The 25,334-nt window shown below is 39.0% G+C and overlaps 2 protein-coding genes across 2 annotated transcripts in view; both read right to left on the bottom strand.

Moving 5' to 3' along the window:
- The window catches only part of slc16a10 (solute carrier family 16 member 10), a 78,274-nt gene extending 71,800 nt beyond the window's left edge, over nucleotides 1–6,474 (bottom strand). The window contains exon 1 of the mRNA XM_041805328.1: nucleotides 5,974–6,474. Coding sequence (XP_041661262.1) covers nucleotides 5,974–6,274 — 301 coding nt within the window. The 5' untranslated portion in view covers nucleotides 6,275–6,474. The remainder of the gene's footprint in view (nucleotides 1–5,973) is intronic.
- Nucleotides 6,475–16,088: 9,614 nt separating this feature from the next.
- On the bottom strand, nucleotides 16,089–23,966 carry rpf2 (ribosome production factor 2 homolog). The gene is made up of 10 exons (XM_041805545.1): nucleotides 23,831–23,966; nucleotides 22,422–22,554; nucleotides 21,866–21,903; nucleotides 21,430–21,469; nucleotides 20,187–20,268; nucleotides 19,855–19,931; nucleotides 19,592–19,691; nucleotides 19,395–19,497; nucleotides 18,943–19,087; nucleotides 16,089–16,692 (listed from the first exon to the last, which is right to left on the bottom strand). Exons 1-10 carry the CDS (start codon nucleotides 23,851–23,853, stop codon nucleotides 16,507–16,509), a joined length of 927 nt encoding a protein of 308 aa, XP_041661479.1. The 5' UTR covers nucleotides 23,854–23,966; the 3' UTR covers nucleotides 16,089–16,506.
- Between the last annotated feature and the right edge of the window lie 1,368 nt (nucleotides 23,967–25,334).

Genomic DNA, 25,334 nt, shown 5'->3' on the forward strand with positions numbered 1-25,334 from the left:
TAAGCTGTGAGTCTACAGAGGATCCGCTCCTAAAAGGAAGTGGCCAGAACATCTCCAACACAAGCTGCTGATGAGGCAAGATGCTAATCACACACCCAAACCAACTCAGCTGGTCTCTGTTGATGTCAAGAAGCAGCTGCTCCAAGCTCCCTCCAGATGTCTGAGCTCCTTACACTATCTCCTCAGCTCCTTACACTATCTCCTCAGCTCCTTACATTATCTCAAAGACTGATTAAAGGCATCCTGCAGAGAGAATTCCAGTGGGTACTTCTTCTGACATCCCATTCTGTTGCTCACCATCCAGCTACCCCCACTACCTCATTAAGACGTGTTTAAGAGGGCAGCTCTCTGTGTGCTAGGGTAAAGCCAAACTGGTGTTCTAGTAGAAAAGATCTAGACTCATTCCAACCCAAATAGATGACATATAAGCCTCCATATTTGCACTAATTTAAGCCTCAAAACAGAATCTGCCTGTTTCATCCCTCCAGACTTACAATCAAAGTCAGGAGAGGAAATTGTGGGAAGAGGAGATAGTTTGTTCATAACAGTATGCTGTATGCTGTTGTTTACAGAGTCACTGAAAGCATGCAGGAAGTGAAAATGTAAAGTTTCACTTTCCCTTTCTGGCAAGAACTGACAACTACAGAGATCTAAGTAAAAAAAAACTAAGTTAGGGAGCACAGATGGTCGAGTGGTTTGGGGCGCTACCCATGTGCACGGCAGCCTGGGTTCGAATCTGGCCTGTGGCCCTTTACCGCATGTCTCTCCCCACTCTCTTCCCTGTTTCTGAATCTATCCATTGTCCTTCCTCTATCAAATAGGGGCATAAAAAAGCCCAAAAATAAATCTGAAAAAAAAAAAAAAAAACAAAGTTACACTTCACTGAGAGTACCTAACTGCTGAAGAAGTTTAAGGTCATGACAGTTCATCTCAGTTGCGACAGTTAGCCACAGCTGCAGCTGTTGTAGGGGAGACCAGTGTCTTTGTCACAAAGGATGGTTGTCGGAGCTCTGTTTCCTCATACATATATGAAATATTCACAGTGGGGTCTTTTCCATTTCTTTGAAGAAATTTTTTGCATTTTTGAACACTGACATGAGAAGGGATTTTGGAATCGTTCTGCTCCCTAATTGGTGGAGCCCACTGTTACAATACAAATGTTAACCATGACAACACATACAGTAGCACCGTACTATGAAAGACTTTAGAAAGCTCCATCATTAGCAGTCATTCATTGGAATCACAATGGATTATGGGATGAATTGTAAAAATATGCACACAGTCTGGCTGTGTCTGAAACCACACACTCATTCCCTACTCCCTATCCACTCTATAGTGAGCACCATACTGTGGACTATATTGTGGACTCAACTCCAAAACACCTAAAAAGATTTCAGAAACTACTCTGGCCACGGGCAATGACGTATTCGCCGTCTCACAATTAAAACATTTAGCAACGACTCGTAGAGTTCCATGATCAGAATTAATGGTAGAATTCCACTGAAAACTGAAACTAAATGTAACGGATTTTCACAAAAAATGAAAATGCTAATAGATAAAAACAAAAAATTTTGACTTTTGTGGGAAAATAGTAGAAATTTGTGTGTATTATGACTTATTCTTGCATATAGGTGATGTTCTTATGTCCTGTAATCTTCATTGGGGGAAAAAGTTTCTCATTCTGAGTCCTTAACACTCTCTTACAAATCATTTACTTTGATTAAAGGGGACATATTTTACCCCTTTAAGACAAGTCTATATTGGTCTCATTGGACATGCCTGTGAAGTCTGTTGCTGAAGAGCACTCCAGTATTGGATTTTTGTACGACTAAAAACTCGTCTGTTTCAGCCCTGCTCAGAACGAGCTGTTTCTGTGTCTGTGGCTTTAAATGTTACTGAGCTGCCTGACTCCGCCCCTGACCACGCCCCTCTCAGAAAATGGATGTGGCTTATTGGATGTGGCTCTTCTGATCCTCCTATCAGCTGGCAGTTAAGGAGGATCAGGAGAGGAGAGTGGAACTTTCTCCCAGGCGGGGAGAGCTAACTGAGCCTGGGGGCGGGGCTAACTCCCCACATGACATCATGAGTGGAAAATCTGAGAACGGCATTTATTTAGCACACATTTTCTGAAAGGTGGAGAAAGAAAGGGGGGAAGGAAAGGATTTTTCGGGTACTTGAGGGGATTGTGGACAGGCCAGGGGCACATATTTTTGTTAGAAAAGCGTGATGTGTGATTTCTGCATAATATGTCCACTTAAAGACCAAACAAACAAAAAAGGCTAAAAAATGTTTTGGTATTTATTCCTGTGCCTCTCTCTTTCATCCGTCCATCATGTCTAAGAGCAGCAACTGCAATGCATGATGGTAAATATTACTGAGCTAGTGACCATCGGTTGTTCACTACTTTTCCCAATGCATTTTGGGATAGAATGAGTGCGCTATATAGTGAATAGGGAGTGATTTCGGGGACAGATTCTTTGACCCTTGCCTTTTTCTCCTTTATGGTTCCCAGATTAAAAACACTGATATTAGGATTTTGTGAAGAGTAGGCCTATATGAAGGATTTGCAATTTCCTTACAGAACCAGAGGTGCCAAAAAGTGCACATTCACTGCTGAGCCCAATGCACGCAAGAGTAAAAAGTGTGACAACCAATCCTGGTCTCCCCTATTTCTTTAATGCAGAAAACAGTACATGATTTTCTATACGCTGTAAGCTAACTGAGGCTACAGTATGAACCGTAGGTCTGGATGGATAACACTGTGACATTTTATGTTGTAATAAGGGAGAAATGAGGCAACACAGGATAACAACATGTGAGTGAGGAGGGGTCGATCAGTGCAAAGGTTGATGGTCCAATCCAAAGAGGCCAAACTGCTGAATTATGGGTATCAGTCAGGAAGTAACAGTTGAAGAAATTACCATGAACATTAGCATTAGTTCAACAGCTTGATGTTGTTTATCTTTTAAAATGTTAAAATGATTTATTTATTTATTATATTTAAATGTATTTAACTAGGAGAACCTCACTGAGAACAAGAATTTCATTTACAAAAAGTTACAACCAGAAATGGTTTTATCTTGAGTTGAACTCTGAACTTTATGGCTGGTTGTAAACACCAATACTGATGTTTTTTAGTACTTCTTTATGAGCAAGAATCCCACTAAGCCAACATTTTAGCTCATGTTTGAGCATTAGCATGAATCAGAGTTTACCCAACATATTATTTCTTCTGCCCAGTAAAAAATCTCTTTAACTGGGCAGATACTGCGCATCAAACATGAGGCATACGTGTAAAATTACTTAACATGGGTAGTATGTGTGTTTTTAATATTAGCAGAGCATCAAGAGTGAATAAAAGCATCAAATACATTTTAAATTTTCAGAAAGTCCCTGGGAAGGACCCTTTGTCACAACAACAACTTCCAAGTCCCTAAAAAAGCCCCTAAATGTCACATCTTGTAAATCAGACTGAAGTGGATCCCTATAGACAGACTGAGACATGTATAATTTGTGGCAGAAGAACTGATATTTCACCAGGAGTAGAATTATATTTTAGTTTCTTTAAGATGCACCTTAGGACCTTAGCAAGGCCACCCATGAAAGAGGAAAAGGGGGAAAGCTCTTTAGGGCCCAGCTCCTATTAAGGGGCCCATGGCTGTCAGCAAAGATACAGACCATCCTACATTTGAATAATGATAAATAAATGTTACTATTAAGTAGGTGGGCACTAAAATCAGGTGTACCAGTACTGTGTTAGTACCGACACTAAGCCTAGGTACTGATACTAGTACTTATAAAACATTCAAGACACTGTACTCTGAATCATTCTATAAAATGATGTTAGGCTCTCATTATGTGAATAGTCAAAGCTGAAGCTATGTCTGCAGTTTGTTGATATGTTAACACAGATGAGGATGAAAAAGAAGGAGAGAATGAAAACCATGCACATATAATAAATGACAAAAGGAAGGATAAAGAACATCAGATGGAAATGGAACATACATCTGAGCAGTTATGGTATTATTAAGTGCTCTACAACAGAGCCACACATTTTATTGTAACCTGTTTCAAACCTGTGCTTCTTAAAATGACGAGCTTTTCTTTATTTGTTTTGTTGAATAAAGTAATAGACAAGCCACCTGACTTAACACTTAACAAGACCATTATTGTTATCTATACCAGGACCTGCAAAAAATGTATTCAGTCAGCAGAATTTTAACCAGGGGGCTAGCACTATCGTATTGCTATTGATCCATCATGCACATATCAGTACTAAATTACTTCTAAGGCGGGCCTATTAACATGGCCCAGCTGTGTCTCTGGGCTGGTCTGACACGACTATACGTAGTCGTAGGGACTATACTCCCTTTACGTACAAAAATGTATACGTAAAGGGAGTATAGTCCCTTTACGTACAAAAATGTATACGTCCTTTTCAAACAATGTTACCGTCACTGCTCACATACTTCCATGCGTCCTTTTATGTTGGCATGGATGTTAACCAATACATCCACCAGGGGGGGCAGCCCAGAGTCAAAAGTTTTCTGACAACAACAAACTCAACAACAAACATGGCGACTTTGGAGGAAGTATTGCTAATGTACTTCTTGCATAAAAGACAAAAACGGAGGCAGCGTTTCTAACCAACTCGCACAACTTTTCCTCAAAAAGTTCCGCCATTGTTATTTCTTCTTCGTGTCTCACTAGAGCTACGTATCAGGTAGTGACAGCAACACTGCCCCCACGGTTTTCAGTGTTATTGCTCAGTTTGGCCCATATCCGTAAGCTTTATGGAAACCTGCAGAAATACGGACAAAATGAACGCGGAGCACGGACAGAAGGCTCCGTCCGTATTCGGATCCATATTTAACATTGAGCATAAATGGGCCTGACACTCATACAAAGGGTGATAAGTGAGTTCTGCCTGATCACATGTGGATATGCCCTGTGTTTCTAAGGTCTTTATGAATAAAGCTTTTAGATAAGGCGTGTTTAGATTAATTGCAATTGATTAAGATCAGTAATTAGTGCATTATTTTTTTAAATGTTTTGCTTTATTGTTCCTTTCAGCAGACTGGTTAAGCCACTGCAGTTACAGTGATTTAAAATTTAAAGTCCACCACCAGGAGTGTAACAGAAAAATCGTTTTCATGATGGCTCTGAGGTCCGAATTCAGGACATGAAGTCACAGAAAATACATTCAAACCATTTTTTTAAAAAAAGCAAACAAATGTGACAGTATTTACCTGTCAATCTGGCAGTTAACACTTGTAAGTGTTTGCTAACTACTTAACAACCATCAAAGAGCACAAGTCACAGTTTAGCAGGAGTAATCATTGCACCAGCTGTTTACAAAAACCAATGTGACAGTGTCCCGGCACACTTTATAATCATAAATAGGATACACTGCTCTAAAATTCAAGTATTTTAATTTGCAAGTCATGTTTTATTTAATTTCAGTGACTGGTGAGCAAAAACAATATGTCCCGCCCTGCTAAGACAGGAGCAGATAAATAAGTACTGCTAGCTCACATCTGGATATGTCCTGTAGTTCTTAAGTTTGCCTCTAAATATTTTTATTTTCTAGATTTAGGTGAATTGGACAGGGGCCTGTTTTTGCTCTTTGCCCGGGGCCTCAGAATGGCTAAAACCGCCCCTGTATGTGGTGAAAGGGCGCAAAGGTCGACGGTTCAATATACAAAACCTTTAAATACAGCTGGTAGCTAAATAACGTAACGGTTGACGTTGGTGTAAACACGACTCGACGTCACGTCTTTAAAAAGTTAAAATTCAAACAGTTTTACTTTGAGACGTTAAATGACTGTTTTCCCCATCTTATTTGGTAACACAGCGATAAAAAGATAACAGTAAAGTATATTAAACGTTAAATGCTGAATTTAAGAGCCGTTGGGGCATTCAGACGTCAAACTTCCAGTCAAGCGTGACCTGAAGTCGGGGACTCCCACTCACCTGTCCTGAAGCGGAGGTCTTCATCGTCCTCGGAGCCGAACTCCCGGAGGAGGGACAGGAAAAGTATACCGAAGGCGTTCTGGATCCCAAACACCGAGCCATTGCACCACATGGCAGCCAGCATAACCAGCCAGCCCCAGCCGCCCTCGGGGTGCACAAACTCGACCTCCTCCGCAGCTGGAGCCGCGGGTTTCTCCTGGGCTGGAGCCACTTTGGTGTCCCCGTTCTCCTTCTTCTCCTCTGCGGGTACCGCATCCTTAGCCGCCGTATCTCCGTCAGGCATATTGTTCCCTTCTGTCATTGTAGTGAAGTCAGGTAAAGCCTATGTTAAACTGTGCCAACAGCCGTGCTTTAGCGCAGTGTTTTAAAATCTGGAGGTTTGTAGCCTTTAATGACGGATAAGATAAACTAAAAACAAAGGCTGCCTGAGTTAATTTAAGCTAAAGTTATATCCATTCAGGGGAGTCTGTAGTTAAAGTGGAGCTGGTAAAGCTGCTTCTGTTCCTGGAGTAACTGTCAAATATCTGCTGTGGCAATATTATAAATAGACAGCACGGAGGAGGCGGGACTTAGGGGAATCCTGCAGCTGATTGGACGATGTCATTTACTATGACGACAACGTACTGTAATGCAGACAAAATATTCCTAGATAGATAGATAGGTAGATAGATAGATAGATAGATAGATAGATAGATAGATAGATAGATAGATCCTACAATGGGAATAAAAGATTTTGATTCTTAGAAATGTTTGCAAATTTAGACAGATATGTGTGATTTCAAAGAACAGAGAAGGAGGTCATAATCCCTCTGAATTAGTCCATGTTTGCTAACAGCAGAGCTGGTTTCAAAGGGAATATGCTACTTTCAACATAAAAGCCTGGTTGTTGATGAAACATGTGATCAATGCTTCCTGCTGGGTATTACTTAACTAAAACAAAACGTTTGTGTGTTTGATTACTTATTATTAAGTTATTTTACTGTGAATAGTGAATAATAAACTTGTGCATAATAAACAGATTTAAAATATCATTTATGAGCAGTGATCATTAGTAATCGCTCCATCCTCCCCATTATCACTTACAAAATACGTCTTGTGTGGTCAGATAAAATCATTACGACATGTTCAAATGCACCAGAAGGTAGATCTGGACTACTACTTGATAGCCATGAATCCAAATCAAGAAGGTGCAGGACTTCTGATGATAGTGGAAGATAAACTGATCTGAGTTGTCTTTCAGTGGTCGTGTTCCCAGGTCTGCCTATACCAGGACAGGATTCCTTTTCCCTAAAAATGGAAATATGAAGCACACAGAGCTATTTAAAAACAACCTTAAAGATACTACAGAGGAAAGTGCAGAGATGCACTCTGAAAATGAGGTTTTAAGCATCCTTAAAGAAGAAACTGTGGTTGATTTCTCAAGATTTTAGCTTTTTTTACATCTCCTTTTCTGCAGATGTCAAAGCTAGTTTTCTCATGATGAGCTTATTCCTCAAGATCTCTGAAAAATGACTGAAATTTACAAGTTATCTTAGGAAACTGGAGTAAATCAAAATGTACGCATCTAGGTCCCTTCATAGCTTCTGTAATGATGAGCTCCATAAATAGGTCTGTCCTGTTTTTTTCTTTAATCATTTGTTTTGTTCCATCTCAGGTCCAAACTGCAACATTTGTCATTAAAAGATTAATAGTTGAAAATCTGAGATATTTGGGTTGCTATTTCTCATTAAGGAGTTGTCTGCTGAGTAAAACTATCTCTGAAATAAAAAATATCACATACACAAAAACAAACAAACAAAAACTTTTGCATTATAAACTTCTGGGGTTTCTACATTATTTAAGGCAGGGATGAATTTTTTCGGTATCCCAGTATGGAATCATCATCCAAGATGTACTGTTTTAGTCACTAAGATATAAGAAAAATATATTTGGAACATTTATGGCACTGTTACCCTCTGTTTTTTCTGCATCCCCTTCTTCTCTCTCTCTCTCCATCTCCCTCTCCTCTTTTTTGCACCCCATTCTCTCTTTCTGCATCTCCCTTTCTTGTTTTTTCTGCATCCCTATTTTCTTTCTTTGTGCATCTCCCTCTCCTCTTTTTTCTGCATCCCCTTCTTCTCTCTTTCTGCATCTCCCTTTCTTCTGTTTTTATGCTTTTTTAAAATTTTTTTACAGTGTCTACCATATAGCCCACATTCACAATAATAAATACATTTCTAACATTAATGCCATGGGTAAACAAATACAAACAAAGTTTACATTCTTGCACAAGGAAAACGTGCAAAAACAACAACCACAAACAAATAGCAAAAAACAAGAAGAAAACAAACAGCAAAAAAAAAAAAAAAAAAAAAGGAACATGGAATTCACACTTACCTTAGCAGTTCATGACACATTGTCTTCATATTACAACATTAAATTTCCTGTCGTTATAAGCTTTTTGTAGATGTCAGTCATATGACAAGCAAATTTCATTCTACTATCTAGAAAAAGGGACAAAAGTAATGAGTGTCAAACATCTCTTTGCAACTTCATTCCGCGATAACCCTCACTGCATCTCCCTTTCTCCTTTTTTTTTCTGAATCCTCCTCTTCTTTCTTTCTGCATCTCCCTTTCTTCTGTTTTTCTGCATCCTCCTCTTCTCTCTTTCTGCATCTCCCTCTCCTCTTTTTTTCTGCATCCCCCTCTTCTCTCTTTCTGCATCTCCCTCTCCTCTTTTTTTCTGCATCCCCCTCTGCTCTCTCTCTCCATCTCCCTCTCCTCTTTTTTCTGCATCCCCCTTCTCTTTTCCTACATCTCCCTTTCTTCTGTTTTTCTGAATCCTCCTCTTCTTTCTTTCTGCATCCCCCTCTTCTCTCTTTCTCTATAAATTTATAACCTTTCTCTTTCTGTATCTTTTCTGCATCGCCCTCTGCGCTTGCTTTTCTGCATCCTTGTCCTCTCTCTGTCTGCATCCCCCTTCTTCTTTCTGTCTGCATCCCACTCTTCTCACTTTCCACATCTCCTTCTCCATTTTTTTCTGCATCCTTCTCTTCTTTGTCTGCATCTCCCTCTCCTCTTTTTTCTGCATCCTCTTCTCTCTTTCTGCATCTCCCTTTCTTCTGTTTTTCAGCATCCCTATTTTCTTTCTTTCTGCATCTCCCTCTGCTTTTTTTCTGCATCCCCCTTTTCTCTTTCTGCATCTCCCTTTCTTCTGTTTTTGAGCATCCCTATTTTCTTTCTGCATCTCCCCTTCTCTCTCTCTCTCTCCATCTCCCTCTCCTCTTTTTCTGCATCTCCCCTTCTCTCTCTCTCTCCGTCTCCCTCTTCTCTTTCTCTCTCTCCATCTCCCTCTCCTCTTTTTCTGCATCTCCCCTTCTCTCTCTCTGCATCTCCCTTTCTTCTGTTTTTCTGAATCCTCCTCTTCTTTCTTTCTGCATCTCCCACTTTTCTGTTTTTCTGCATCTCCCTCTTCTCTCTTTCTCTATAATTTTATAACCTTTCTCTTTCTATATCTTTTCTATATCTAAATCTCCTCTTGTTTTTCTGCATCCTCCTCTTCTTTCTGCATCTCCTTCTCCACTTTTTTCTGCATCCCCCTCTTGTCTTTCTTTCTGCATCTCCCTCTCTACTTGCTTTTTTGCATCCTCATCTTCTCTCTGTCTGCATACCCCTCTTCTTTCTGTCTGCATCTTCCTCTCCACTTTTTTCTGCATCTCCATCTCTTCTGTTTTTCTGCATCCTCCTCTTCTTTCTTTTTATATAATTTTATTTCATAATTTCACCTCCCTTTTCTGTTTTTAACTCAATTTCCCTTTCCTTCCTTTTTGCATCTTTTTGAGCATCTTCTTCTTCTTTTTCTGTATTTCTTTTGGCATCTTCCTTCCCTTTTTGTGCCTCTTCTTCATCCCTTTTTCAGTATAATCCTCTTCTGCAGTAGTTCTTCTTAATGTGTTTTTCCTTCACACTGTATCTTTGCTTGAAGTCCAGCTGAGGTTATGTTAGATTCATGTTGGGCTTTAGTGAATAACATATCAAAGTGAACAGTCTAGACTTGCCCTCTCTGTCTGGAGATAACTTTTGTTATGAATTTACCTTTGCAAATAAATATTGATTGGTGTAATATTTAATATTTTTAACAAGTAAAGGGTAGTTTTGAGTTAGAAAACAGTACTTATTATCTAATATTACTACTAACCATGGATAATAATAATTCTTTGGGTAAATAATCACTATTGTATTAGAAATCTCATAATGTATTAGTATTGAATAAATCTGATGATATAAAAGTCAGATAAATCAGTGAAAGGTTTTAGTTGAAAAAGATAATGAATAACGACACACTTCTGTCTACACTTTCATGTTTTATTCCTGCAGCCTCACTGCTGTTATGGGAGGTTTCCCTTCCTCTTCTCTAGTGTCTAAAAATAAAAGTGCCAGGCCAGCAGATGGACTCACAGTGCAGTGGGATGTGGATGTGCGTTCCGCAGAAATCTGCAGAAATATTGGGGAAATTTGTCAGGAAACCGGGGTTGGAGCTCAGACACGTAGCAGCTGTGTTTTCTCTCCTGTGTTGTGTGATGAACGACATGTAAACTTTCACCTTTGGTACCAGCATGTTGTTTATTCTGATAACAGCAGAAACATATTAGGTCCTTCACAGACACTCCTGCTACAGAAATGCACCATGGTAAATGTACCTGATAACAACAGCTAACAGTAGGTAATGAGTTGCACAACAGTGGTCATAGATTAATCTGTTATTTGGAAAGCAAAGTATCAATGTGGCGAGCCTAAATTAATCAATAACGAAACAATATCACAGAGATGTCTGATTTATGAGTTCAGAGGTTCACACAAATATATGACATGAATAAACATTAATTTATCAAGAAATGTAAACTTATTTTGATTTTTTTAGTACAGCTTATTGCAAATATACTCATCATGGGGGCAGCATAATGCAGAGTGAAAATGGTGTAAGGGCTGTTCAAGTCTGCAGGGGGGCAGCAGAGGGCGCTCATACACAAATCACCAATGTCAGTGAAAACTTATAAAGACACAATTTAAGCTGTTATTTACCCGATCCAAGCTGTATATGAGAGCACCCTTCAACAAATGAGTGCAGCAAATGACAGGTGGAATTACTAACACTGTAGCACATAGAAACGCAGACTTTTACCCTTTCTACCAAAGGCTGGCAGAAAGTGGAGACCAGTGCAACATGTAAGATAAGGTAAAGGATGCTAAGCTGTGTGGAAGGGGGCGCTAATCATAACTTTGGTCATGTGACCCAAGGGGAACCTGGAGGGCAGAAAGAGCAGTAGCAGCTACCATTAAACACTAACCTTGCAAAGCAGATGGATTCGCCCATTTCTGTGTTTCTCACTGGCTAATCCATCTTGCCAAGTTCCCATCTGAACAGTTTGGGCCCAGTTAGAAAGTGACAGGACAAATCAGCGACCAGGGGCAGTACTTTCAGGCACAACGGAGTCGTGACGTAAGCAAGCAGCAACAAGAGGCCGGTGCAATTATGGCGGAAGAGATTAGCGTGGATGCTGCTAATGCACCAGTTTTATTAGAACTTGATGTCATTTCTTCCTAAAAAGAAGAGCAAAGAACAGCAGTGAGTTGTTTTCTTTTTAAAAACAACAAAAGTCATGTACTGACATGTCTAATGTCGCCATGGTTCATAGTTCACTCCTCGGTAGCAGCACACCTCGGTCGTTGTACCGTCACCTTTTTTGATGCTCTGATTGGACCGGAAAGATGTGACAGACAGAACATTCATCCAATCACCCTCCAAGTTTTTTTTTTTTCAAAATCTCTGCCCTTTCCCACACACTGTCTATGAAAGGTTTACCAGATGGATGTGTGAAACACATCCATCTGGCGTGTCAGGTTAACTGAACACTACATGGCACAGCAACAGCTGACATTTTATTTTCCTTCCCGTCAATACGATGCAAGATCCAGGAGACTTTTTTGTAGGTCCGGTGATGACCTGTATGCAGACCTAAAATCATAAGCACTGGCTGAAAGATTTGCGGGGGCTGAATATTTAAAGGGAAAATGTAAAAAAATCAGAGATGGAAATGTTCAATTGCCGGAAGGAGGCGCTATTAGAGAGTAATGATATTGATGTAAGAATGTATTCAGGATGTGTGATCATTCCTGTGAAGTTTGGTGTGGTTATTCATGAATGTAACTGTCAGAATTTGTTTATGAATGAAGTTGAATTTAAAGCCAAAATGTAAGGGACAAGTCCAGCCCTGCATATTGTCCACATACTGTTTGTACTTAATTTCAGTCTTAGCTTTGTTTTTAATGTTTAGATAAAAAAGAGTAAAGATATACACTTATTATCCAGTGGCTCACTGGCTTGCTGCTAACCAGCATGCAGACAGTTTTCCAAACATCATCTCTGTATTAGTTCATGTTCTGCTGTCAAACAGCAGACTCTTGTGGACTTCTAGTGTTATGAACAAAGTTTCTGCCTCGATGTTGACTTCTATTTCTAATGCAGTCAAACTACAATGTCATTATAATTGAAGTATATGATATAAATGTGTCTTTCATTGATGTCTGTTGGGAAACAGCGCTAAACTTTAAGATTTCAGTGAAGTTCAGAAATAGCTCTCAGAAATATTTACATCCCCCTTAAATATTAATCCTCTAAATCATGATCACGGCTTCTTCCTGCTGACCCGAAAAATCCTGAAAAATGCTTTTAAAAAGGATTAACTCCGGGAGAGCACATGTAAAGATAATCTGCAATCCTAAAGTTTCACTGTAAAGCCAGAATGGAGCAACTGGAGTACACGTTTGTACCTAGTTTGTTATGAATTACTGTCATCATAAATTACATTAAACATGTTTTTAAATCTAGCTTTACATTGTAATGTCTGTTTTTAAACGGCTGTATATGTAAAACAGCCTTCTTTTAGCCACTGTTGATTTTTACTGTTTAAACTACCTTTGTGACACCTCTTCAAACATTTATGAATCTATTTAAATTTAAAGTCTGCACAGTTATGAAGTTTTTTTTCCAGTTCTTGTTTGTGTTTTTTGAACAATATTTTTTTCCAGAAACATCCAAGCTATCATCTCTCCTACATCTGAATCCATCTGACAATCTTACAGTAATTTCCAGGAAATACAATATCATCCTTATTCTTGATCCTCCAGTGAGGTCTAAAGTTCATAAAAGCTGGTATCATAATCCTGAGGAAGTCTGGGTGGCCTTCCTCTCTATCACACATACTTCTGTGTTTTCTTTAGGACATAGGTTAACTTCCTAGACTTCATGACTTTAATGACCCACTTGAACCTCTGTTCACCTTAACTGCCCCAGATGGAGTAATCAGCCTCAGGTCACATGTTCTGGTCCTCCGCCTTTCTGCACTAAGTGAAACGCCCCTCAGGCACAACCCATGTACTGACATCTGTGGGGTTACGCCTGTGGAAATCCATGCTACGAATGTACAAAATAAAGCTGCAGATGTCTATATATCCAATAAACAATTCTTGCATCCATTGAACTTATGGGTTTTTTGGAGAGTTTCTGCTTGAATTTCTTTGCAAGATGTCAGAAAAGTCTCCAAGAGCTGCTGTTTTGTTGTGAACTGCCTCCCACCCTCATTGATCTTTAGCTTGAAGATGCTCTAAAGGTTCTCAATAGATGGTACATTGTCATGCATGAAGATAATTTTGCTGTGGAAGTCCCGTTTCTTCTTTTTGTACCATGGAAAAAAGTGGTCAGTCAGAAACTCTTTATACACACCTTCAGGGACCCTAAAGGGGCCTACCAGCTCTCTCCCCATGATTTCGGCCCTAGACATATGACTCTGCCTCCTTGCTAACGTCACAGCCTTGTTGGGACATGGTGGCCATCCACTACTCCATCCATTTGGACCACCCAGGGTTGCACAGCACTAATCAGTAAACAAGACTGTTTGAAAATGAATCTTCATGCATCTCAAAAAATTAGAGTATCATGAAAAAGTTCAATATTTTTTGTCACTCTTTTCTGAAAGTGAAAACCATATATTATATAGACTTGTTACACATAGAGTGAAATATTTCAAGCCTTTATTTATTGAAATGTTGATGATTATGGCTTACAGATAAGAAAACCCAAAAATCAGTGTCTCAAAAAATTAGAATATTACATAAGATCAAGAAAAAAAGGATATTTTAAACAGAAATGTCAGGCTTCTGAAAAGTATGTTCATTGCTATGCCTTCAATACTTGGTTGGGCCTCCTTCTGCATGAATTACTGGATCAATGCGGCGTGGCATGGAGGCGATCAGCCTGTGGCACTGCTCAGGTGTAATGGAAGCCCAGGTTGCTTTGATAGCGGCCTTCAGGTCATCTGCATTGTTGGGTCTGGTGTCTCTCATCTTCCTCTTGACAATACCCCATGGACTCTCTATGGAGTTCAGGTCAGAATCAAGCACAGTAACACCATTGTCATTGAAGCAGCTTTTGGTACCTTTGACAGTGTGGGCAGGTGCCAAGTCCTGCTTGAAAATCAGCATCTCCGTGGTGCTTGTCAGCAGAAGGAGGTCTCTTAAATGTCCTGGTAGATGGCTGCGTTGACTGTGGACTTCAGAAAACACAGAGGACCAACACCAGCAGATGCCATGGCAGCCCAAATCATCACTGACTGTGGAAACTTCACACTGGACTTCAAGCAATGTGGACTCTGTGCCTCTCCACTCTTCAAGGTCCCAGAGTCTGGAGGAGAATTGGAAAGGCACAGACAAAGCTTTATAGGAGAGTGGCACCTAAACCCCTTAGAGAATCTATGAGGTATTGTCAAGAGGAAGATGAGAGACACCAGACCCAACAATGCAGATGACCTGAAGGCCGCTATCAAAGCAACCTGGGCTTCCATTACACCTGAGCAGTGCCACAGGCTGATCGCCTCCATGCCACGCCGCATTGATGCAGTAATTCATGCAGAAGGAGGCCCAACCAAGTATTGAAGGCATAGCAATGAACATACTTTTCAGAAGCCTAACATTTCTGTTTAAAATAAACTTTTTTTCTTGATTTTATGTAATATTCTAATTTTTTGAGACACTGAATTTTGGGTTTTCTTATCTGTAAGCCATAATCATCAACATTTCAATAAATAAAGGCTTGAAATATTTCACTCTATGTGTAACAAGTCTACATAATATATGGATCTCACTTTCAGAAAAGAGTGACAAAAAATATTGAACTTTTTCATGATATTCTATTTTTTTGAGATGCAGTAGTATTTCTGGGCCCACTGCAACTGTTTCTGCTTGTGAGCATTGGTTAGGGTGGCTGAATAGTAGGTTTATGCACGACTTAAAGCCTCTGAAGGATCCGACACCTGGAAGTTCCTGGGACTCCAGAGGCACCAGCAGCTTCAAATACCTGTTTGCTGCTTTGTAATGACATTTTAGCAGCTGCTCTCTTAATCTGATTAATTTGTCTGTCAGAAACCTTCCTCATTATGCCTTTATCTGCACAAAACCTGTCTGTGCTCTGAATCAGCCACAAATTTCTTCAGAGTATGTTGATCACGATTAATTTTTCGTGAAATATCAAATGTTTTCATACCTTGTCTAAGTCATTGCACTATTTGAGGCTTTTCAGCAGCAGAGATCCTTTTTCTTTTCCATATTGCTGAAACCTGTGGCCTTATCAATAATGTGGAACGTCCTATTTAAGTCATTTTCCTTTAATTGGGCTCACCTAGCAAACTCATTATCACAGGTGTCCGAGATTGATTTCAGTGATCCAAAAAGCCCTGAGACACAATACCATCCATGAGTTTAACTGAAAAACAAAAAACTGAATGTTTATGACACTAAAATCCAATTTGCATAATTACTCGGAATGCAGTGTATATTCTCAAGTCTCTATGCATGCTGACAGTCTGAAAGCCCTGACTTAAAAAATGCAGGACAAAATGAGAATACAACTGTGATGCAGTCCTGACACGGTGGCAGAGCACCCAGAACTGTCTGCTCAAGCTCTGTATAACTGTCCGTTATGGATAGTTGATATGTGCTTCTCCTTTGGCATGATTTAGTTTGAATTTTCTGTGTGCTCATTAGATGAATAAGAAGTCATGACAGACACCAACGAGAAGATGTACAAGGGTTAGGATTTAATAAAAATAACAGTTCTGAACATCATCCATCAGAGTTTACAAACTGGTTCCTTTCTACAGATTTCTCTTCAGGTGAGTGCTGACAGTAATTACAGTCTCACAGAAGAAAACCCTGACTCAGCTTTAAACGATTCATTTATCAGCCAGACTCCCCCTATAGATGGAGATAAAACCAGCTGGACTTTACCTTTGAGGTTTTATCAGAGCTGAGGTGACACATTCATGATGCTCGGGACAAATAAGCAGCTGAGAGTCACATGGAGAAGAGAGGAAAAAACACAAACCGGATCAACAGATAAACATCCTGTTCACCGTCTGGCTGCTCAGGTATTTCAGTCCTAAATACACGGTTACTGTCCAGGAGTATTACTGGACATCACATGGATGGTGAAAGTGACCATCAGACGTCTACTTTAGCCACTTTAGTCTCCTGTTCGTCCTGGTCTCCAGAGACCGTCTCTCCCTTCCTCTTCCTCAGACCCTTCATCTTCCTGGTCTGCAGCTTGGACAGATCCTGCTTCTGCATGTGCACCCGGCCGAACTTGGTACCAAAGGCATCATGGGAAATGTTCTTCTTTTTCTTGGGCTGAAAAAGAGGCATTACAACAATGTCAATCGAAAGTCTGTGGAGAAAAATAAAAAGCCAGGTCTCTGGACATGCAGAATCTGAGGAAATAAAGTTAGTCATCAGTTTGTTTCTCTTATCACTTCCTAGATCATTATAAAAAATAATACAATGCAGGGTCAACCCTCTATTTCTGCTGTGTTTTTCCATCTATTTCCATGTATAGCGCCACCTCCTGCTTTATTTGTTGATCCCTGATACTCACATTACTGTAGTGGATCGACACATGCATTAACTTCCTGTTACTTTTGCCAGATTTATAAAAAAAAAAAAAAGTTTATATTTTGTGACACATTTGGACTGAAATCCTGTAATAAATTGTTCCAGAACTTTGGGGATAAGAACTCGCATGTACAGTTCCTAGTTCCTATACAAAGTATCTAACCCCTTGGATGTTTTTGAAAATAACTACTAAAAAAGAAACCCTAAAAATATACAACACTGAGTCTGTGTGGATAGGTCTCAGTCAGGCTTGCACATCTGGACTGGATTTTACTCCACTCTTCTTTCCTAAACTGCTCAAGCTCTGTCAGGCCGCACAAGGACTGGGCGTGAACAGTCCCTCTCAAGCCCTGCCACAAATTCTCTATTGGATTGAGATCTGGGGCTTTGACTCAGCCACTCCAGAACATTCTCCTTGTTGTCTTTAAACCGTTTCTGCTTGCTTTCTCTGAATGCTTTGGCTCATTGTCTAACTGGAAAATATCTTCTCAAAAGCCGTAGTTCTCTTGCAAACTGGATTCCCTTTACTCATTTTACCATCTACCTTTACAAGCCTTCTAGGGACAGCTGCTGAGAAGCATCCCCACAGCATGCTGCTGCCACCACTGTTCTTCACAGTGGGGATGGTGTATTTGGCATCTTGTCTGATGACCAAAATGCTCCATTTTGGTCTCATGAGGACAAAGAACTTTCTTCCACTTGACCATGGAGGCTCCCACATGCCTTTTGCTGAACTCTAGTCCAGATTTAACCTCACTTTTCTTTAACAGTGTCTTTCTCTTTGCCACTCTCCCATACAGCTTTCACTGGTGAAACCCGGCCAACAGTTGTTTGCAGAGTCTCCCATCTCAGCTGCTGAAGCTTTGAACTCCATCAAAGTAGCCATAGGTGTCTTGGTGGCCCCTCTCACTAGTCTCCTTCTTGCACGCTCACTCAGTTTTTGAGGACGGCCTGATCTAGGCAGATTTACACATGTGCCATATTGCTTCCATTTCTTGATGATAGATTTAACTGAACTCTGGGGGATGTTCAGTGCCTTGAAAATGTCTCTCTCTCATCCCCTGACTTTTACTTTTTTAATAACCTTTTCTCTGAGTTGTTTGGAGTGTTCTTTTGTCTTTTGGTGTAATGGTAGCCAGGAATACTGATTAACCAGTGACTTTACCTTCCACACACAGGTGTCTTTATTCTACAATCAGTTGAGACACGTTCACTGCACTCAGCTGATCCCCATTTCACTAATTGTGAGACTACTAGCACCAATTGTCTGGACCTCTGTTCAGTTAGGTCAGTCACTTTAAAGTAGGCGAATATTTAGACAGTCACTTTTTTTTAAATCACATATTTTTGTTTATATATGTTTGTTCATTAAAGAGGTTTTTGTAATCTTTGGTCAAGACAGCCAAACTATATTAACATTATTGATTTTAAAAAAGGCAATAAAAAGGTAAGACATCCTAGAGGGTGAATACTTTTTATAGGAACTGTACAGTATTCACAGAATATATATAACAGTCAAGGAATTTTAAAAAAAAAGGACTAATTTATTGAAATACAAGACTTTATCTCAAACATAAATGAAGGAACATAAACACTGACCTTTTATAATCAGGTCAAATTTAAGTTAGGATTCATATCTTGATTTAACCTTGTCACTACAGGAAAGCTGGAGTGCATAACGCCTTAAAATGGAAATTGTGCAAAGAGTTTCAGCCCCTTAAATCTAGGGGGGATAAAAAAGCCATCTGGCGCCACCCTCAGGTAAAACTTTACAGTACATTGTTTTTCATGTAGATGGTAAGGATAGAGGAACAGCCAATAAGCCATTTTCATTGAGCAGTTCGGTTCGGTTTGGTTCAATTTCATAATTTTGGCTTGGTTGAAAATAAAAATAAACATGGTTCAGATATTATTTTAAACTCTGTTTCCTATCATTTAGAAGCTGAAGTCAGTTAAGGTTTCTCAGAAATGAATAAATGTAAATTTCACCTTAAGAGCCTTGGGCTGTCTGTGAGCTAACTTGTACAAGTCGTCTGAAGCCAGATGTGTTCTTCTGAGCACCAAATCCAACGAGGGCCCGATCTCCTCCAGCTCTATCCTCGGCGTCCGACACCCAGACTTCTTCAGCAGACACCTGCAGAACAGGAAGACCATTCACTAAGCAGGCTGAGAAATAAGAGCTGATAGTAGACACTGAAACATCCTCAGTGACTACAGCTGTTTTCACTCGTGCAATGGGAGTTTTGTGTCTTTATTTTTGATAGGGCAGTTTAAAACTGGGGAGAGAGAGTGGGGAATGTGTGGGAAAGAAACCGAAAACTGGACCTGAACTCAAGCTGCCTGTCCCACAGACAACAGTCTCTGTACATGGCTTGAGCAGACATGACCACACGGCCACTACTACCTCCAAACCAGATATTTACCCATTTTTCTTTTCCTACCTGTAGCTGCGCACGTAGATTTTCCCTTCCAGGGCTGTGAAGTGGAGGACATGTTCCAGTCCTGCCAGACGGACTGCAGGCACAGTGGGACCTCTGAAAAAGTCTTAAAAACAAAGACATAAAGTATGAGTAAAAGAAGACAAATTAAACCATCATAAAATCAAGATAATTGTCATCTCTGGGAAATAAGCATGCACCTATGAGCAGACTCTTCAGACGTTTGTGTTCGTTGTCTGCTTCAAAAGCTTCTCCTGCAAACACGAGCATTGGTTTGGTCCCCTCAGGACATTTACTGGCCTGAAACAGAGGAACACGGAAAAATGGGACGATGAAGGATACTAAAAGGACTTTTTCACACGGCAAAGAGCAGAAGTAAAGTCTGAATAAGAATAAAGTAACTTCATTCCAGTATGTAAACAGCAAATTCCCCCAGTCAGGTCTGCATATCTGCATCTCTTACTTTTATATCGCTCAAAGAGATGTATTTCTCAATTCCAAGCTCAACCATGTCAAGTACGTGAAAGTCAAAGAGACGGCCTGAAAGATAGAACAAGAAATGCTTACACACAGACACTCTGACGGCTTAGAGTCACCATTAAATAATATAACTCTTATTTCAAACAGTGGCAATCAATTGAGAAAGTGATCATGACGATTTCTCTATCAAAATGCAGTTTCTCTTTAGAGTAATTAGTGTAAGCAGTCGTAGAAATCTACTTCCACTGAAAATATGCTCTAATAACAACTGATCTCCTGTTTTATGTATGAGAAATTTATGAGAAGAGATTTTACCAAATATGAGGTTGTTTGGCCGTTTCTTGTTGTGGGATCCAAACAGAAACAGAGAGCAGTCGGTCTTCTTGGAGAAAAATTCCTGAAAAACACAAAAAGTGTTTAAAAATAAGAACCAGAAGACAGATTTATACCCAGGGTAAAGTTTTCTTGGGCACTGTATGTGGGTCTAAACTATAGGTCAGAAGCAGAAGGGCTGAAATTGCTTGCAGCGCCTGCTTGTTTGGGCCCTGCTTCAGAGCAGCATCATTCAGGGCGCCGTCTGGCACGGCCAAACTGGTGGCTACTGGCTAACTTTAGTCTTAGCCTTCAAATGAAATGCATTGTAGTTTTAGTCACATTTTAGTCATTTCTATCCTTTTAAATTTTAGTCTAGTTTTAGTCGACAAAAATACAAACATTTTAGTCTAGTTTTAGTCCATAAAAGTCCTCACATTTCAGTCTTTACTTTTAGTCCAAGCATTTATTTTCTTGCTGAAATCTGCTACCAAATCATGGTAGTGTGTTCTCTGCACCTTGCCAAACCCGGGGTCGCTGCTTTCTACTGCTGAGAGCAGAATAGCCACAGCTGCATTGTCTTTGACAGAGTTCCCCACAGTGGAGAAATATGACAGATTTTTAATGTCCAACAAAACTACCTTACATTTTAGTCTAGTTTTAGTCATCTTGATGAAAAGTTAACTTAGTTTTTGTCAGTTTTAGTCATCACAGATCTATTTTTGTTAGTGTTAGTCTAGTTTTTTCATGGAAAAAAAGGCTGTCGGCGAACATCTTAAGTCATAGTTTAAGTCGATGAAATTAACACACAAAGCCCCAGAAGAACACTAGGTCAGGTGACCGTTTAATAACTAAACTATATAAATATAAAGGAGTTTGTTTGTGATTGGGCCTTGCTTCTGATGGAAACAAAGATTTGGTTGTATTCTGTTTTAACATATATCTTTTTTACATTAATCTTACTTAGATAAAAACTTTAAAATGTAGGATTCCTTTGGAGAATTTACAAAATAAACAAGAACATTAGGCATCCCTCTTCTCCAGCTCAGATTCTCTCTTTTTTTTTTTTTTTTTTTTTTTTTAATCACTTTTAGTTTTGCACACTATGAAAGTCTTGTTTGGTTAAAAGTGTTCCCCTTGTTAAATTTTATTCACAGTTTTTAAAATGGCAGAAACATCCTAGTGTTAACACTGAACCAAAGATGAATGAGACATGAAACATTCAGAGAGAAGTTTTGATTCTTACCAGTGATGTCGAGTCTTCAAACGGCCGTGTTATGTTCTTTCTGAATTGTAAATAACAGATTTAAAAACACGTAGAAAACACAACACAGTACGTCATCATCAGATCTTAAATCAGGACTTTAATAGGTTTATTTTCTAAATTTCAAATACAGTTTACTTCAGTTAAAACAACTCTTCCGGCACTTGGCTAAACTCACGACTGTTCTAAGTAGGGTTAAATATCACAACAGTGGTCACAACACCTAAACACCCTTTCATTTAATAAGGTGCTACCAACATTTATTTTGTTTAAGAATATCTGAGGAAAATAGGAATAAAGACTGCTCTTAAAAAATTGTTAGAAATTCACAGGAAGATCATTTCAAAGGGGAAAATATAAAGATTCTGCCTAAATGTAAACGCCCCTTTAGTATACTGTTGAGAAAGAATACACTTACTTCTTATACAGCACAGCATTGGGTTTCTTCAGAGCATACTACAAGAAAAAATAGAGATTTTTGGTTAACAATAATACTGGTAAGTCATCAAAGTTCATTATAGGTCAGTCTTCATCTTCTCTTATGCCTCATATGTGAAAATTTGAGTTAAGTTAAGCTAAGCTCTCCTTTAAAAAAAACATCTTAGGTGTCCTGCAGGCTGTTATCTATGTCACTCTGGATTAGGACTGGTCTATATCAAGTTTTTAATACTGTTTAACTTTCCCAACATGTTCCTGCAGTGTACAGCATCACCACATCATGATTAAAAATTACATTATACTACAAGAAGGTTGGATGAAGCAACCAAACTCAAAGAAGCAATGAAATGAGTGAAGAGGCACAGGGCATGTGCAAGTGCTTGGTCTGACCTACCTCTTATATAATTTGACTTTTTAAATTTATGTGGTGGTTGTAATAAAAAAGGAAGGTTTAACAGTATTAAAAACTGAACAATACCTAGTCCTAAACCTATGCACACGCTGGTATTAAATCTTTGAATCTTTGCATTACTTACAATGTCTTTGAGGGCCTGGGTGACGGTCTGGCTTGTGTTTCCTCCTTTCATGATCATCGCTGTCTTCACATCTTCAATCAGTTTTGGGGCTCTGCTCTCCAAGAAACGCTTGGAGCGCTTCGTCTTTGGTTTTCTGGAGGAATACAAAATAAATAATACCACAGCTGCAGTTGACACTTAAAAACTTGAAATAAGAATTTGTTAATAACGACATGACAATATTTAAAAATTATGAAAGAACTAATTATTAAGTCTTTATTCATTTAAAGGCCCGTTGATGATGTCTGGGTTAGGGTAAGGTGCTTTTTTACATCTGCAGTCTACAAATATGTTAAATTCAGTCCCTTTATCGCAGATTAAAGCTGACATATTAGCATTAGTGTCTGTTTTAAACAGAAAACAAAAGAAGGGGCATTGATGACTCCTAATATTTAGTCCCAACCAGCCGATGTTTTTCATACTTCACCTTGGTAAATAAATGCCTGCAAATGGTTTATTTTGCTGCAGTGTTTTTGCAAATGGTCTAAATGTTTATGTCAATGTAATTTTCGTTTTTGTTTTTATTTTATTCTTAATAAATCTGCAAAGAAATCAAAAATTGTCTTAGCACTTTGTCATTAGGGTACTGAGTGCAGATTAATGAGAATAAAAATTGATTTAATCAACTGTAGCATCAGGCTGCAACATAAATTTGAAAAAATGAAGGGGGTCTTTCTTGAATTACCTGTATTTCTTATGCTGAAGGAAATCATAGACTTTATACAGGAGTTGGATTATTACTGGTGACACATCTAAATTCGACTTAAGTGACAAGCGTACCCATTAAATTGAGAAACCCACAACTAAAACTGTCTTTTAATGTCAAGGCATGATGACTTAAACATTAATCTTCCTAGAAACAGTCTGACACTAAAATCTGTTTCATGTATTCCAGGCACAGGCCTTGGCAAAGTCAAACATAAACCTATAATTGATATATCTGATTAACGAACTTTTACATTAAAACGAGTATAATTAATAATGACACTGTTTAGGTTTAAGAAGTTACCGTGTTAACTTGTGACCGCAGCAGAAAACGTCCGTGGTTGTCGTGGTTACAACCGATGCTGGAAACTACAACTGCTGAGGCCAATGCCCTTAAATATAGGGTAAAAATCAAAATGTTGTTTTAGATACTAATTTAGTTATTTAAAATAAGCAGAGAGCCACCGACGTATTCGGCTGAAAGTCGTCAGTTAACACGGTAACTCATAAAGCCGTCACACCTCCATAGGCGTCAAGCTAAGGTGAGCTAGCTAAAGCTGTCAGGCTAGGAAAATGCTATCAGTCGCGAGCATGAAACATCCCTGTTTGGTTGGTGACATTTAACGGCATGAAAATATAAACTGATATTTAAATGTTAAACTTACACCACACCGTCCAGCTGTGTCATTTTTATGCCTTTATTTCTGTTCCTGAAAGCCACAGGAATCCACGCCGGAGTTCTTCCACGTGAATCTCAAAGACGGAAGACAACATTGGTCGTTTTTCTTCTTCGTTGGTGGAAAGAGCGTTGACATCCGGTTTATAATGAATTGCTGCCATCTGCTGTTGGATGTTTAACTCAGAGAGCAGAGTGGCCACTAGAGGCGCTGTAGGCTAAATAATAAAGGTTTAGAGACTGAACTAGAAGAAACGTGAAAACCGAAGCTCAACTAAATGGTGCAAAATAAATTCACACGGATTAATTTTGAATTTATCATCATTTACTCTAATAACAATTCCCATTAAAACTTATGCCTTGGCAGTTTACAAGATACAGAGGCCATGGGGCACAATACATTTTATTTATTCATTTATTGTCTGTATTTCTTTGGCTTTTTTTCTAGCGTTCTAAATTTGTTTTGCATGTTATCTTGGGTTAACTGTGCTTATTTGCTTGTGAAAAATGCTGATTTCAATTTTTCTTGATCTCTAAAGACATTTTCAGGAAATCAAGGGAGAACCAGAGTTGTTACCTGTGAAATCAACATAAATATGCCAAGATCTGGAGAAAACAACCTCATTTTCCTTTTTATCTCGGGAAAAATAAACAGCATGTCTTCTTGGGCTTCTGTACTCACTCCAATTTTGATTTTAATGTCCTAGCATTGTTTTTTATTTATTCTTTTAAATTTATCATTTTGTTTTATAAATGTAAATGTTTGTTTTCAGGCTTTTTATGCCTTTATTGGAGGGAAATAAGGAGAGGAGAATGAGGAATGTCATCTAGTAAAGGAGCCACATCAGGGCATCCAGTTATAGACTAAAACCCTTCACACACAGGGTGCCACCTAACCGCTGGACTATCAGTGGCCCATGTAGTTGAACAAAGTTGTGATGTTTCATTTGTTACAATTTTAGTAAGTATTGTTGTTTGTTAGAACAAAGGAAAAAATATTTTGACAAGTCCCCTCTGTGTTTTAAATGCTGTTTTAGAAGTTTTTATAAAGCTGCTTAGGATCCACATTCTGGTCTAAAATATTTGACTGGCCTATAACTGACCTCTTAAACCAGAATGTGGACTTGCTTTCTTTGGCCACTCTCACTCAGCTAAAGGACTTCCAACACCCCTGAAACAGGCACTAATTTTAGGAGTGACTGTGGCCAAGAGACTCAGTCTTGGTGATCACCTTGTTTTCATAAATGGATTTCTAGTATGCTGTCAGTAATACAAACAGAAAGAGTCTGATTTTTAAGGTCTGAGTTGATAAAAAACTTTCTCTGCTATCTGGGGTCCATTTCTTGTCCACTTGGACAAAACCAGCGTGTGATGGATATTGTCTGCATGCAAACATATTTTATTTCTGCATTTATGTTTTCATTTGTACATGTACTTTTAACTCTCTGCCTCAAAACCTGATGCATTGGGAGTTGCATTATATGATTTGTAGC

The sequence above is a fragment of the Cheilinus undulatus genome, linkage group 14 (genome assembly GCF_018320785.1).
Source record: "Cheilinus undulatus linkage group 14, ASM1832078v1, whole genome shotgun sequence".
Lineage (NCBI taxonomy): Eukaryota > Metazoa > Chordata > Actinopteri > Labriformes > Labridae > Cheilinus > Cheilinus undulatus.